This window comes from Podarcis vaucheri (assembly GCF_965113315.1).
Source record: "Podarcis vaucheri genome assembly, chromosome: 4".
Classification (NCBI taxonomy): domain Eukaryota; kingdom Metazoa; phylum Chordata; class Lepidosauria; order Squamata; family Lacertidae; genus Podarcis; species Podarcis vaucheri.
The window spans coordinates 72165204-72181778 of NC_138762.1; the positions used below are offsets into that span (position 1 = coordinate 72165204).

At 39.1% G+C, this 16575-nt stretch overlaps 1 protein-coding gene across 1 annotated transcript in view; it reads left to right on the forward strand.

The window, feature by feature from the left end:
• Positions 1-16575, forward strand: part of PUDP (pseudouridine 5'-phosphatase) — a 64003-nt gene that overhangs the window by 7933 nt on the left and 39495 nt on the right. Inside the window, exon 2 of the mRNA XM_082220161.1 lies at positions 13915-14133. Coding sequence (XP_082076287.1) covers positions 13915-14133 — 219 coding nt within the window. The remainder of the gene's footprint in view (positions 1-13914; positions 14134-16575) is intronic.

Genomic DNA, 16575 nt, shown 5'->3' on the forward strand with positions numbered 1-16575 from the left:
GCTGTCAGTGTAAATTAAGAAGCACAAAATGGTAATATAATGAAAACTATCAAAACATCAAAGACATGCAAAGTTCTTCCTGCAACTATAAACTCCGGCCAGTATTTTTCATAGGGACCTTTGTAAAGTGGACTCTGAATAATATAATGGATAACATCTTCTGTGCCAGTTTTACAAAAGGCACAACAATGCTGTTCCAAGGGTAATTTCGTATAGCGGCTATCCAAAAAGCAGAGGGCATGATATTAAATGTTGGTTCTGTGAACACCTTTCTACGTAGAGCTAGAGTAATCAGAACCAGTTTTCTGCTGTCCGCAGTTAATGCTTGCATACAAACTAGAGAATCTTGAGGAATTAATGAGAAAACCTATTTAGTGCTGGGATAGACAACATGGTGCCCTCTAGATGTTGGAATCCCAGTTTCTGTCAGCCATAGCTAGCATAAACAATGGGATGATGGGAGTTGGACTCCACCAACATCTGGAAGGAACCACATTGGCTACCCTAATCTAGCATAAAGACTCACTTGGAGTTCTTCAAAGTATTTAGTGTGAAATAGAAACACTGTGGGGAGATGTTATATATTTATTAGTAGTTTTACTGTCTGGCAGTGGTGACTGAAAATTGTTTTGAATGGAGCTATATGCCCCGCCAATATACAAAGATCTACCTGTAAAGTAACAGTCTCTGGCAGCATCAATAGTAAATCATTTTTGGAGTCCTGATGAGGACAGGTGGGACCATTTGCTTTTAATGTATATTTGAACAATACAAAAGAAAGGTAATTTTGCAAACGTGTTACTTTAGGAATACAGCTGGACCCCAATAGGTTCAGGTAATATCTGACTAATTCATACTGTGAATATACTTGTTAAAATCAAAGTTAGTCATTGCTCACTTATCCAATGATTTTAGCAGGTCGAGTGAGTATAACTTAGTTGGCCAATCTCTAATGAAGCTGATAAAAGGATTGTAGCAGGAGTAATAGAGCACCTGATCAAGTTCTTCTAGTTTCCTGCTTAGAGCTACTTATTCTTAATTGATGTGTCTTTAATGAGCGTCAGGAACTCCCCAAGTTCCTTGCCTTCTCAAGTTAAAGAAGACCATACCTATTTCCAAGCCCTCTGCATGTTCTGATGGGCATTGCAGAATAGAGGAGTTAGCTTTAAACAATCAGCTGGTAAACCAAGTCAACATTTCTGTACTCCCTAGGGTGGAGAAGAAATTCTGGGCATTAAGAGCTGCTTTGCTTATTGAGCTATTGTGTCTTTCGGTGAAATGTGTAAGTGCTCTATGGTTAAGCTTAGATCTCAGCCTGGCCTTCAAGTTATTAGCTCACTTTTGTTGCCATAGATAATACAAAAAGAACCAGAATGGGAAAAAATTACAGCAGTCTTGTTTACAGAAATAGCTCTCTTCTGCATGTATACTTAATTTGAATTATCCATTTTCTTTTTCTTTTATCAATACACTTACCCTACTTGACTCAAACGAATAAATTTCATTAGGCCTCTTACTTCTACGAAACTTGTGCTGGAGGCTGTTTAAAAAGGAAATGGATAGCAGACTTATTGTGTATCGAGTTAGTATGCGTTTCTATGTGGGAGTTTGGTTCCTAGGTGAATTTTCTCCTGCAGCATAGCAAATAGTACCAATTCAGTTTAAGTTCAGCTTTCTGTGTAAATTCCTCTTTATTATGCAATTAATCTTGTTAAGCTTTAAAGGAGCAGTCTTCATAAATTGTGTTCCTCATTGTCCTGTTCAGGTGGCTGAATAACATAACTGTGTCCCTTTTCCTTATCTTGGAGTGAGGACCCTCTGATCCACAGGCCAGTGTGATGTACCATATTTTTTGTTTTCAAGGCCTTTTTGCTCTTCTGCAAAGGGCAGGATTCTTTCCAGATCTGGAGCAATAAGCACACCAGTGGATGAAGAATAAGTAATGCTTTATTTGCATAAGGTTAACAGATAGCAGCAGGCATACAAAACACAAGTTATAGCATACCAGACAGAAGTCACACACAATCTCCCCTTCAGCTGCCCGGAGCTCCAGCTAGAGCAGTGAGAAAGACCCCAGCCAACAGTCTCACAGCATCTGGTACCTCCATCTGTGAAGAAGCTCTCTGAGCCCCTTCGGCCTACAGCTTTTATAGCCCACTTTAATCTGATTGGTTGCACCTGGTTAGCAGGCATCATTCATGATCAGCCCAGGACAAGGGATGTGACTCAAGAGGAATGCGGAGCAGCTGAGTGTCTCCAACTCAATTCACTACACCTGGGTATCTTCCCCATTAGCCAACCAGCACTTAGAACACAGGGGACCCAGGAAACTCCTGACACAGGTGTGTGAAAAACAAATTATACTACAGTAGTACCTCGGGTTACATACACTTTAGGTTACAGACTCCGCTAACTCAGAGATAGTACCTTGGGTTAAGATCTTTGCTTCAGGATGAGAACAGAAATCGTGCTCCGGTGGCGTGGCAGCAGCAGGAGGCCCCATTAGCTAAAGTGGTGCTTCAGGTTAAGAACAGTTTTAGGTTAAGAACGGACCTCCGGAACTAATTAAGTACTTAACCCGAGGTACCACTGTATCATGAATCGGCAAACCTTAAACCAGGGATGTAAAAGGGAAAGAGACATGTCATCTAACTCCTCAAAATTACAATGGTCTCCCGTGTTTCCTCTACATTTGCTATCTCGAAACAGTTCCTATTTCTCTTAATTGTAAGGGATTCCCTTACTTGAAAAAACAGCCATATTATGCTATGTAGCCTTTATTTTCTGAAGAGCAACCAGGTAGTTCTGTATCAGAAGTAGAGATGGGAAGGCCTGGAAAACCCCCAGAATTCCCCCCCCCCAATTTTTCTGTTTTTTCCCCAAGCCTCCCCATCTCTAATCAGAAGATAGTTCTGGTATTTTCCATAAGCATGGCAAATGGAGTTAGTTGACTTTCTGTACTTGTAGCAGAAAATCCAGAGTTACTTTTTAAGCAATGACTGACAAAAACAAAACAAAATTATCCAAAACGTTAGCAGTTTATCCGTCCATGCTGACCTATTTATCAGAGAATGATAGTCCTGGCATGCTGCTTGCCTTGCTGATAACCCTGGGCAAGTGACTTGCTGGAATGGATACAGTGTTTAATGTTCTGAAGAGGCAAACCTTTGTTGCTAATGAGTAACAGCAGCACAACTTGAAATCCCCGATAGCAGTTGGCCCTGCGGCAATGGGGATATATGTAGGGACAAGTAATGTCCAAAGCTTCCACTGAAATAAAGTGTCAGCCATTGAAAGGGTCGTGACTGCATCAATTTAAGGGGTTTGTAAATCATAGTTTCGCTTTCCTCTGATTTGATTTTGGACTAAGAGGCATATTTCTATACTTCGTGAAGATTTGACAGATTGCCTTACCTGTTTGTTTTTTTAAAGAAATCCGTTGAAGGGTATAGATTTGCAAAGAGACTGTAGTCAGCAGGTGAAAAGAATCAAACAGTAGAAAGTGCTGTAATGTAGTATTACAGCAAATGAAAGGGAATGAACCTAAGCCCCAATCAATAAATAATCTGACCCTCTTCAGTTATGCACTCATGGGCTCTCTTTTTGCTGTAGTTTTTACATTTTGATTTAATCTGAATACATCTCTGAGGGACTTTTCACACATTGCTTTTTTCTTTCTGGTGATTTTAAGCTTACCTTCACTGTGACAATCAAAGGCATTAAAACTGACAGTGAAGTTTAACTTGTCCTAACTACAAACATCGACCCTGTACTTAACAAAGTTCTTTGTAACTGAATAAGCCCTTGATTTTCTCTTGGTGTTTACAAATGATGCAATTAAACAGCATAGGTAATTATTTTCAGGTGAGGCATTTTCATTTAATATGATCCAGAATGGGCTATTCAGTCCTTTCACACACACCTTTTCCATCCATAATTGTAATTATCTGCCCCCCTTTACTGTACAGAAAATGCAGTGCATTGCATGTTTCCATAGTTCTCCACCTTGCCATTATGCATATATTTCAGGAAGTAAATAATAAAGTTGCTAATGACCACCCTGCTATGTTTGCCCACATTGCCACTCTTTTTACACTTTCAGTCCTAAGTTGTGGGTATAGCTATCTCTTTATTTCTTCTAGCTTGTAAAGGGTAGACCTGAGAAATTTGCTTTGTATGGAGAAGTTACATTTGTGTGGTTCTACCCTGAGAAACCCTTTCTTTTCCTGGCTTCATGGTTCTGAAACAATACATAGAATCATTGAACCATGGAATCTTGGAGTTGGAAGGGACAACAAGCATTTAGTTCAACCCCTGCAATGCCAGAATCTCAGCTAAAGCATCCATGACAGATGGCCATCCAATCTCTGCTTAAAAACTTCCAAGGAAGTGGAGTCCACTATCTCTCATAACAGTCTATTCCACTACTGAATAGTGGTCAGAAATACAGTCAGAAAGTTTTTACAAATGTTTAGTCAGAATCTCCTTTCTTGCAATTTGAAACCATTGGTTTGAGTCCTACCCTCCAGAGCAGGAGAAAACAAGCATGCTCCCTCCTCCATGTGACAGCCCTTAAGATATTTGAAGGTGGCTATCATATCTCCTCTCACTCTCCTCTTTTCCAGGCTAAACATACCCAGCTCCTTCAAGCGCTTCTCAAAAGGCTTTGTTTTGAGACCCTTGATCATCTTGGTTACCCTCCTCTGCACACGTTCCGGCTTGTCAACATCCTTCTTAAATTGTGGTGCCCAGAATTGAACACAGTATTCCAAGTGTGGTCTGACTAAGGCAGAATACTGTGCTACTTTTACTTTCCTTGATCTGGACACTAAGTTTCTGTTCATGCAACCTAGAATAGCATTAGCTCCCCCCCCCCCTTTGCTGCTGCATCACACTGTTGACTCATGTTAAGCTTGTGGTCCACCAAGACCCCTAGATCCTTTTCACATGCACTGCTAGCCCCCCCCCCAATATTTGTGCATCTGGTTCTTCCTGCCTAAGTGCAGAACCATACATTTGTCCGTATTGAAATTCATTTTGTTAGCTTGTGTCCAGTTCTCCAATCTGTTAATGTCATTTTGGATTCTGGTTCTCTCTTCTGTAGCATTAGCTACCCCTCCCAGTTCGGTGTCATCTGCAAATTTAATGAGCATCCCCTCAATTCCTTCATGCAAGTGATTTATAAAGAACCCTGCGGCACCCCACTTGTCACTTTTTTTCAGGATAATGAGGAACCATTAGTGAGTACTCTGGGTTTGGTCAGTCAGCCAAATTAACATTAACAATAGTCTAGCCCACGTTTTACCTATCATAGAGGCAGGCAGTCACTCCTGTTGTCATAAATGTGTGAATAGCCTCTTATTATTATTCGATAAATTGGTATACTGCCCTATACCTCTAGATCTCAGAGTGGTTCACAACATAAAATGACAATATAAAAACCAAAAAAATGCACAATAAGAATAAGGACAAAGACAACCCAATTATTTCTCATTCCACAACACATTTAAAAGGGCATCAGATGTTAATTAGCCAAAGACCTGGTTAAAGAGGAATGTTAGTTCTGATCTGAACTTTTCATTATCATCATGTTCAATGCATTAATGTTTTATGGTATACGTTAATTTGTTGTTGTTTGATTGAATTTTTAATTGTTCTATTGTTTTGCTGAATTATTTTATTTTACTCTGGTACCCTAGGATGAAGAGTGGGTTAGAAATGCGCCTAACAGATATTTGTGTAGTTGGTTTTTTTTTTTTTTAATGGACCTTCCAACCTCCATAGGTTAGGCTGAAAGTGAGAGTAGGCTGCGTATACTACTAAATGCACAATTAGGAACAGTGACATGTGTATATCTTTTTCTAACCTTCAACCCTGAATTGTGCAGGTTGGGAATACAAGGCCATATGACTCAATCCCACTTCCTTGAAAGAAAAGTTAAGACTAGGGCTTCTGTCTCTTAACTTTTCAGAAGTAAGAAGCTTCTGCTTTCCAAAGCACGTATTTGGTAGCAAAAACTAATTGTAATGTAAACCTGGAGACAGTTTTAAGACTTTAACCACTGTGTTGAATGGATAAAAAGGTTCACATCTTTTTGTCACTGTTGCAGTCTTTTTGTTTGGGTAGCTCTAATTTTATGATGTGGTAAATTGAAAGGGGCATAGTAGTACTGCAAGAACCAAGCACATATTCTCTGCTGGCTTTAAAGGGCAAAGGTGCTCTCTCCACTGGCTCATTACAGCAAGCAACAATAATGCTTCTGTTTCCACAGCCTTCTCAAATACCTGTCTTGGCTTGATGGGTTTGGAACTGTTGGGCTGACAGTCTGCATTGTGTGGTGGGAAGGGAAGGCAGAAGTTCACGTTGACAATAGGCTAATTATCTGTGGGCAATTACATTTCATCTCATGCAAGGAGGGATTTTGAATAAATTCTTGAAACAGAATGAGTTGGGTTTAGGCTTAGCCATGCTTAGGAAAGACCCACAGAAATCAGTAGGACTTTAGTTAGTTGTGAGTAACACACTGTTAAGACCATATTCATGAAAGACAATCTTACTCGGATACGAATGATCGCCAGAGAAGAATATGTCATAAGCCACATTGATTTCAAAGGGAATGAATTAGTGCCACACACTTTGAATTGTCCCACCAACACAAACATTTCATGTTCTCCGATTGCTTAGGGGGAGGGGGGGAGGCTTCATTTTACTGGCTCCTGCTAGCACACCTAAATAGTTGAATTCAGCCCCAAAAGTCTACTCTATACATAACCAACCCTATAACAAAACATCTGATGATCTGAACTTCATCGGTGAAAAGTATCCTCTGGAGCAGGGGTGTGGAATCTCCAGACTAACGCCTAATTGGACCTCCCAGTCCTCCCCATTTGGCCTGCAAGGCTATTTTGGCCAAGCCACATCCATCTGCCCTGCTTATGTCACCAGTTGTCCAAAGGGGGTTTACAAACACTGTCACTAAGTGGCTCAGGAACCCCTCTTACCATATAAACCAACCAGGACTCTGCATTCATCATCTGAGGCCCTTTGTGTGTCTCCTCCACATGAGGTCCAGAGGGTGGTAACACGAGAACAGGAATGTAGAATTGTGGGGTGCTTTCCCCAGGGAGGTTCGTCTGGCGCCTTCCTTATATATCTTAAGGACTTCCTGCCTGTTATGTATAAAGGATAAAGGTGCAGGAATTTCAAAGGACTATCACAGTGGACGGTTGCTGAAGTAGGAAATTATAGAGTTATGTCTTAAGTTGTTTTGAAATTGTATTTGACACACACTGAGAAATTCTGGTGGTTTGAAATGTCCCCCAGAGTAGAATTACGTAGTTCTTGACAGTAGCAGACAAGCAGAGCTCCACCAGTCTAGTAAATGCAGATAACTTCAGAAGCTGTTTGTTGGGAGTATATCTGATAGAGAGTTGCTATAGTAAAGCAAAGCCATAAGGGTTATTCAGCTGGCTGGCTAAAATGAAGCTTATTGATCAGTTACGCTGCCCAGTAAATTTTTCTTTGAAGGTTGTTGAACGGTACAGTGTAATGGTTTTGTCTATTGTGGCGATCCAGCTATCATCCATTGAGCCCTTAATCGGACTCCCATTGTAATAAGTACCAGTTAAATCAGATCTATCAATTGGATCCTTTCCCCCCTTTTTCTATACAAAAAAAATGCAGTGATGGCAGAATAATACACCTTTCTGAATTAACTAGCTTGTTTTAAATGCCTCCTCGTACTCTTAAAAATGTTGTTTTGCTTCTTATTACCAAGTGATAAACATCTTAATACAATAGCAGTTTATAAAGGACTTGCTGACACAACATCAAGGATAACCACATGAAACTGTCTGTATTGTAAAAGAAAAAAATGCCTTTAGAAGCTTTGAACGAAAATGGTGATTAAAATTATCCTTTATATAGCAGTAGGGAGAACAAAGTAGAAGGTTTTTCCATAATGTTCAGGTATTCTTTCTTTGTATTGTAGACATTTGTTCCTTAGAGTATACTAATATCATCTAGAGCTGCAGCTGGAAAAAGCCCTCACACTGAACAATTTTGTTAATGGAATTTGTTATAATTATTTTGTGCTTCAGTTTCCCATCTCTCTCTGAGAACTGCTGCCTAGAGGCCTAATTAATGGAAATAGATGGCCTATGAGACTCTCATCTTGTTAAGGTTAGGCCAGTAAAAGCTCTGCGTGCCTGTTTTTGAAGCAAAAAAGGTGCCTGCTGCAATATTTTTCTCTTATTTCATTGAGTAATTTTTTGTACTGACTGTTCCCCTCAGGTTATGTTTGCATGCAGATACTAGAGTGGGGCCTCCTTGAAATGGTGGGTATATGCAAAATATTTCTAGAACATTCATTTAGTTTCTGCAAAGTAATGTAGTGCATAATTTGAACTTAGTTGATGGGACCTTTGATCCAACAGGGATTATTGGTAGTAGTATTCAATTTATTACCTGCCCTTCACTAGCAGGTTCCAGGGCAGGTTACCACAATTTAAAAATCAGTATTGAAACACAGCTAAAAATAATTGCAGTCACGGGGATAGTGTAGTTCATAAAAACGCACATGCTGGGAGTCAAAGGCCAGAATGAAGATTTATATCTTCCATCATTTGCTGAAAACTGTAGTAAAGGTGCCAGACACACCTGTGAGGAAGGAATTCCACAATTTAGAAGCTTTCATAGACAATGCCCTCTTATGAGCCACCACCCACCCTGAACCTCTAAGAACAGCAGAGCTACCAAGAAGGCCTTCTCTGCCTTCTCTTAATACCTGGTGTGGTCAGTACAGAAAGAAGTGGTATTTCAAATATTTGGGGCCTAAGTTGTTTAGGGTCTTAAACACTAGTGTGTTTAATGTAACTGTATGTGAGGCTGTGTGAAACAATTGCAATGGTCACTTACTCACTCACATACCCAGAAAAAAGGAAGCCCTTTGCTTCTTGTTCATTATCCAGTTTTCTCTCCTCTTATCCCATGCCTGAGTGCTAAGTCTTCTTAGGAGTGTTTGGTGAAGGACTCTCTGCAAGTATATATTGTATACCACATTGTCCTTCCATACATACATGTTGACACTCAAAAGAATATCAACATGTTAGTAATATGGGATAACTTGTTCTTTTGTTTGCGATCCATTTAAACTGTGTCAAGCACATTTTAAAAGTACGTTTTCCTTAAGCTAACTTCCAATCATGTAGTAAGTTAGCTGGCTAAAACCTTCCCTTTTTAAAATCACAAGTAATTTCATCTCTCCTTTAAGAATGTATGAATATCATTCATTTATTTTATATATTAAATTTGGGGGAATAGCCTTCCCATTTGGCTAACACATTTTTTAAAAAAACAAAACATTAGAATAACAAAATTCAGCAATGTCAAATAACTTTCCTGCTGCTCTTTGTTAATACTTAAGCGCCAGGTAAAAATACTTCAAATAAAGCTCATCTAAAAGGCTTGGACAAATGAAAAGAACAAATGTCATATGGGTCTGGAAATGTATTGATATGGTTTTGTCACAAGTTCTTTTTCATCTTAGCTTGATATAATCCCTCCATTGCCTTCCCCAACAACAGTTATTAATATGGGTATTTCTCCAACCTCTGTCAAAATGAAGATAAACATTGAATTTTTGTCCATTCACTCTATCCTCCTTTGTGCATTGTTATCCAGTGGTTCAAGTGGCTATTTGGTTGGTTTCTGGCTTTTGGTATAGAGTAAGCCTGCAATCTGTGCACATTTAATTTGTGCACATTCAGCTTTACAATAGCTCCCCAGTGTGCTTTGGGCTAGGGCAAATCAGCGCGGTAAACCTAGCTTTTGAGACTTCTCACAGTTCTTCTCCTTGTCTTACAGCACCACCGTCTGAATCTAAGTGTTAATATATATCTGTAAAAACTGTGGTCTTGCTTTCCTTTTTCTCACTTGGCTCTTTTTACTTCTGCGTGAAGGTGGATGAATCATTGGTTCCCATTAATCTGAAACTGGTTGTTTTGGCTTGCAGGGTGTGGGGATTGGGTAAGACGATTTCGAAGCAGCCCGTTATACATGGGTGGAATGTGCTTCACATTTTATTATTTGAAACCTTGTTACACTGCCCTTCAGTAAAAGAATTTGAGGGTAGCAATCATTGTACAATTAAAGTGATAACTAAATCAAAAGCACCACTGAGGCATTATAGATCTTTTAAAATGACTAATAATCACAGCTTACTATTGGAATCATAGCATTATAGAGTGGGAAAAGGACCACAAGGCTGATCTAGTTCACCTCCCAGCAGTGCTAAAGAATCCATGATGACTCATCCCCAAAAACCTGAGCTGCAGATCAACTTGAAATCAGAGGCGGCTAGTAACGGAAAAGGTCTGCAATGATGAACAAGCTTAGGATCTCTCTCTGGGACCAGAGAGAGGAAAGATACCAAACTGCATAAAGGATTTAAGGGACTGAAGCACATGGCTTGTTTGCAATGTGTTACTTTGTAACCAGTATTGTCATTGTTGGGGGTGTGGTGGTAAATTTTTTATCCTACTGAAAATATTTTTTTTGTGTGTGTGATTTTGTCCCAACCCTCAGATATAAGCTCATCAGTTTATAACTGTGGTGCAGATAGACTTAAGGGTTAAAAGTTGAACCTTCATGGTACCAGAATCATGACTATCCTTTACCAATACCCCCTTCCGGAGATGCAAGTAGGAAAAATGATGACTAGTCACCATTCTGCCTTTTAAGAGACCTGACTATTCAAAAAGCTGCCTGGTTGAAAAATTCTTAAATTTACAAACTTCCTTAGCCAGTAAAAATTGTTAAATGAATTAGTTTGAGTATGCTTCAAATTTGTGTGATTTTGCTTCATATTTTAAGGATTAACTATATAAGAATAATAATTCTCTGCTTGAGCCTTCTTGGGACAATACTACACTGTTTGAACAACCAAACTCTTGCAGTAATTAATTACATTTTTAATAAATCAAGAAGCAAACTACAAGCATTTTTTACTTCCAACCAACAGTAAACATAATGTGCATACAGTAGCGTCCATTTATAGCAAGTACTTATGCTGTCTTGAATAATATGGCAAAAAACTTGTTTGCAGCAGCTAAAGCCTAAAAGAATAGAATACCTGCTCCCCATTAGGATGAGTTATAGATACTTTCATTGAATTATGTTAAGTGGTAATCAAAAAACTTAATTTCAAATCATTGCTTGATTAAATTAGTTGCAATCCTTAGTTGTTGGCAATCACATTATTATTTTTATTTCAGAAGAGATTTATCAAAAAAAAAAAAGTGCTGCAATATGTGTAGCTTGCACCTGTCTTTTAATATATTGTTGGAGAATTTTGACTCATCATTCAAAGGTTGCTAATTGTTTTGAGGTTCCAGCCAGTTTAATTGTTTAAACTACACTCCCAATATACGTGTAGCATGTGCTATAGGAACTTTGAAACAATATTCAGAATTCAGATATGCTTGTTACACTGGAGACAGTTTATCACACTTATCACACAACCCAACTGAGGAAATTAGTGTTAATCATTGTGCCTATTGGGTCTCTCTGGTGTAATTGTTTTAATCTAGCAGAAGATGCTTCTGAACAAATTTCCAAAATTATAGCCCACCTATTTTCAAGCCCAGATTCAGGAGATTTTTCTTCTTCTTTTCATTATGGGAATTTTGCTTCTATGAATAGGCCTGCATCTAGACTTAATATGAAATCTAGGTTTTATTGTCATTTCTCTGTGATCATTATTTCTACAATATTTTGGTATATTATTGAAGGGTATAAGAATAGAAAGGAGTCATCCTCAATCTCTTGGTAGATCAGTGATTCCCTGCAACCAAGATAGAAGCCGAACTTTTTCAGCACTAAAAATAACGATATACATCTTAATTATGTTGCCAATTCCTTTTCACATAAGCTTGCTGATTGTGCCAAATGAACAGGGTATGAGTTTGTTTGTTTGTTTGTTTGTGTATTGCATGCATCATCAGGCTATCAGTCATGGCATCTTTTCAAGCCTAGTCACTGGAATAGTGCTGACTGAGACTTTGTGAGCTTTTGAGGAATCCATGATTCTGATCGCAAAAGTTGGAAAAGTTAAGGGAAGAGGATTCAAGAGTTGCTGGCTTTTCAGCTGTGATGATAGAGTGAGGCTGCATCCCTTCTCTTCCTCCCTCTGCTGCAGCCTGATGTAATGTCTGCTGCCAGATGACAGCTTCTCAGCAGAGCTGATGGTAGCCCTGCACTTCTGTCTTTTCACTCCTCTATCACAGTCTGATGTAATGGCTTCTGTGAGGTATATGGATCACCCTTCCATTGGGCACTAGCAAACTGACCTGCTGAAATGACCTCAAATGCTTACTGCATGAAATTACTGCAGCTAAAGTCAGGTTCATGATAAGAATGCAGAATCTAGAAATGTTGAGTTGCGAGCCACTTGGGAGTTGGAAACTCGCATGAAATAAATAGGTGGTGCTCATGCACTGTTTGTTGTTGTTGCTTATTGTAGATTTTTGATAAATGGATTATAATACAGCAGAGGTGAGGGGAAGATGGGAGGGAAACAGGAAGACAAGCAAATTCAAGAACTAATACTTGTTGAATTTATATGGCCATTGAGGGAGACAGTTTGAGAAGAGGAAGAGCCAAATGACACCTCATATAAGATGGTCTTCAGCTCTACTGCAGCCAAATGGAATGACTGTTAATGGATTAGTTGGACATGCTTTTTGGGGAAACTATCTTTTTTTTCTCCAAGGAAGTATAAGAAATGGTCTACATTGTCAGCATTCAAGGTGATGCTGAAGGTAATGAGATCCTTTGGCATCTAGTGATGTCATTTCATATTTCAAGAACTGGAAACTGACGACTGCCCATTGCAGTGGTATAACTGAACCCTTACTGGTACATTAAGGCAATGCTAAAAAGAAGTCAAGAATGCTATGGCCAAATGTGCCATGATGATTGACTAATGGATAGCAATGAATCTTCATCATGTGAACCAGCGGTGTCAACCTATCTTTGTATTTTTGTGTAGTAGGCCTCAAATTCAAAAAATTAGACCCCTTAACCTTACTGGGGGACAAGTGCTCAACAACTTTGCTTTTAAGAGCCGCAATAAAACTGTACCATAATGGCTATGTTTGCTTGTCTTTTTTGAAACTAATGAATTCAGGAGAAGGTTGGTTCCTTGGGCTGAAACTTTATATGCATGAGTGTGGCCTGAAGAGAACTTACTTGCTCTTAAACTCCCTTGATTATAGGTTATAGGGTTGTAATTGAAATCTAGTCAGATGTAAATGTAACAGTGCCACTGGCAATATAATGCAGACTGTGGCATCTTTTGAAGAACTTTTAAAGTCCTGTTCAAAGGCTTGCAAAATAAATTACTTTATAGTTTAAATAGAATAAGTAATGACATCCCTTGAGTACTGGATTTCCTTCTTCATTTGTTATCTTCAGTTCCAAGATAAAGATTACCTCCCAATTAAGGCATTCCTTTTCTTCCACAAATATGTTCCAAACACGTAATGGTGCATTGCAGCCCGCAATAGTGTGTTTTGAAAATATGAGGGTTTGCCTTCTATAGCAGTGTGAATGTGAATTTATAATCTTGTTGCCATGTATTTAATGTTAAAGGTTATGTGGCACCCTGATTTGGGTGGCCTGGCTGTGACCTTAAGTCAGAAGTTATTAGTTTTGCCTGTCAGAAAAGGCTTACATGATGTTCAAGATGAATTTCTTATGGTCAAGAGTTCAAGACCCTATTGTATTGTCTTTTATTCTTGCCAACATGTTCACCAATAGGAGCGCTGTCTTTTCCCTCCAAGAATGCAATTTAATTTGTAATTACGCACCATTCTGACATCATGCCACTAATACTGTGTGTGGTTTTTTCCTCAGATACTGAACGTCTTTATACTAATGTGTTCCAAGAAATCTGCAACCGCTTTGGAAAAACCTATACCTGGGATGTAAAATCCTTAGCAATGGGTAAAAAGACATTGGAGGGATTAACCATTATGCGAGATGCCCTGGACCTCCCGATAACCATAGAAGAACTACTTCATGAAAGTAAAACGAAGCAAGAAAAAGTGTTCCCCACAGCTGCATTGATGCCAGGTTGTATTTCCTCTAATCAAATGTGTGCATATCCAATTAAATCTTGCAGTTTGAATTTGAATAGTTACATTCACAAAATGCTTTTCTCTGGTGCCTGGTTCTTTCCTCATCACCTTGGAAGATTGAACGATTTTTTTTATTTCTCAAAAAACCCACTGAGGTGTCTTCTAAGAATAAATATGATGCACTTTTCAGCAATGCCATCTGTCTCTTGCATATGAGAGGGAGAGAACATGTGATATTGTTCTACTTGACAGCTCTGAATGTGTGTATGGTTAGTTGCCGTGTGTTTTTAAGCTGTTGATAGCTGTTTTCACAGGCCTCTCCACACCTTCTGTAGTGTCCCATGGATGCCCAGAAACAAAGTTACCCTACCCTCTACCTATTAAAGGGAATACTGTCTTTAGGATGTGTGTCTGTGTTCATTTCCCACATTGTCAGGCATGAACCCCCCCTGTCAAGTGTTTTGGCATGTGCATTGGGAGGTGTGACTATTGTTGTACTGCTGGGGCACTCTTACTCCCAAAGGAATCTGGGGGGGGGGGCCCTGCAAAACAGCAAACAGCACAATAAAAGCATTTTTAAAACTTTTAACAACATGTTGTACATTCTCACAATTTATAATCTCAAAGTTACCAGGAACAGTGTCTATTTCAGCCACCAAATGCCTGGGTGAAAAAGAATGTTTTTAAATTTGCCCTGAATGTTAACAGTGAGGGGTGCAGCTCACCACAAATGGGAAACCACCAATGAGAAAGTCCTTTTAAGGGTCAGTGCCAACCGGGCAGAGTACAGCAGTGACACAACAAATGTTGGCTGGGTTTTTTTGCAGAAGCAACAAGAGTGACTTGCATCATTCCTGCTTTCTTAAAAGCACAGCACAAACATGGGGGGGCGGGGGGAGAACTTCAGAGAAGGAGAGTGCCTATTCTTTCTCTTTGTGCTGGGCGTTGGAGAAGACAAGTGGTGTAGGTCTTCTTGCCCCTGCCTTCTGCCTCCTGCCATAATATGAGAGACCCGAGCTTTCCTTGCACAAGCTCTCTGCTTATGCCAGAGGACTTGGAAGAAGGAAGGCATCAGTAGTGAGTAAAAATAATGCACAGCTAGTATGCCATACTCAAGTTTCTAGACCTTTGAATCCTCACCATGCATTAATTAGGGGTTGAATAGCTATATTAAGCAAATAAACTATTGCCCTTTCATTAAAAAAATCAATTTATATATAAAATGAATGCAGATATATTAAGTGTATGTTAAGAAAGTTGATGGAATGGGAGCTGCTTCTGTTCTCCCTTTCTGCATGTTTTCCAGTTCATGAAAATGGCTGCATTTGTTTCACTCAGATGTTTCCCCATTCAGCCATGCACTCACATGCATAATCATCACATGGACAAAAATAGGCCATACAGCCTGTCTGTGGATTGACCCCTACATACAAATAATTAACTCTTGTCATATCCAAGAGCCACTCTTCATTACAGAAGAATTGGGAAATCAACAGTATGGAGCATTTATTCTTCTTAATTCCCCATTTATGCAAAGTTTCTACATGCCAGAATCTGAAAGCCAGTGCTATGGGCATTGCTTGCCTTCACTTAAAGAGTCATGCATAATAAAGTAATGCTTTTTGAAAGATGCAAAAAAGACAATATGCAATAATATCCCTATATTTGACTTTTTAATGGGAGTTTGTGATGATGATGATGACGACGACGATAATAATAGCAGAAAATACAGAATTTCTGGAATGGTTATTTAAGGCCATTGCGCATTCCAAATAGTTTTAAGCTTATTTTACCTTGGTGATGGGAAACCAATATGCAACTCAGCACCTACTAATCTGCCTCTCTCCAAAATGATGGGAACCTATGTGCCCCCCCCCCAGCTTGAACCTGTAATTGTCCTATAAAGTGGTGTTTGGCAAACTACGGGATATAGCAGAGAGCTATACCACAATACTGCCATCATTTCCATGTTTTCTGTTGCTGCTGTTTATTGTGTTCTACTTCCTAAGCTAGTTAAAAAGACAATTGCTGCTTACTGGATTTTCCACTGGGAATAATGCTTTAATTTATATTGCTTGTTGAAATGTGAGTAACTTTCCAAATGGATGTTTTAATGATTTTCCAAGAACTGCTTTGTGCTACTTTGTCACACATTTAAAAATGGTGGCTCTCTGCTTTGAGCCTGCAGTTCTAGGGATTTGCATAGAATTGTTGTAGATGAAGACTTTTATTTTTTACTTTAAAAGAAACAGAAGAAATAGATAATTGATTGCGTTCCTGTTGAGAATCCATCTCTGGTACATCTGTTTCTATTTAAGACCAAAACATAACAGATTCTACAGTTTTTACATTTTCTGCTATACTGATGTCTAAATCCCTGGGAGCTATTGCACCACCAAGACACAGTTTTTAATCATCTGTCTTAAGCAGCAGAAAA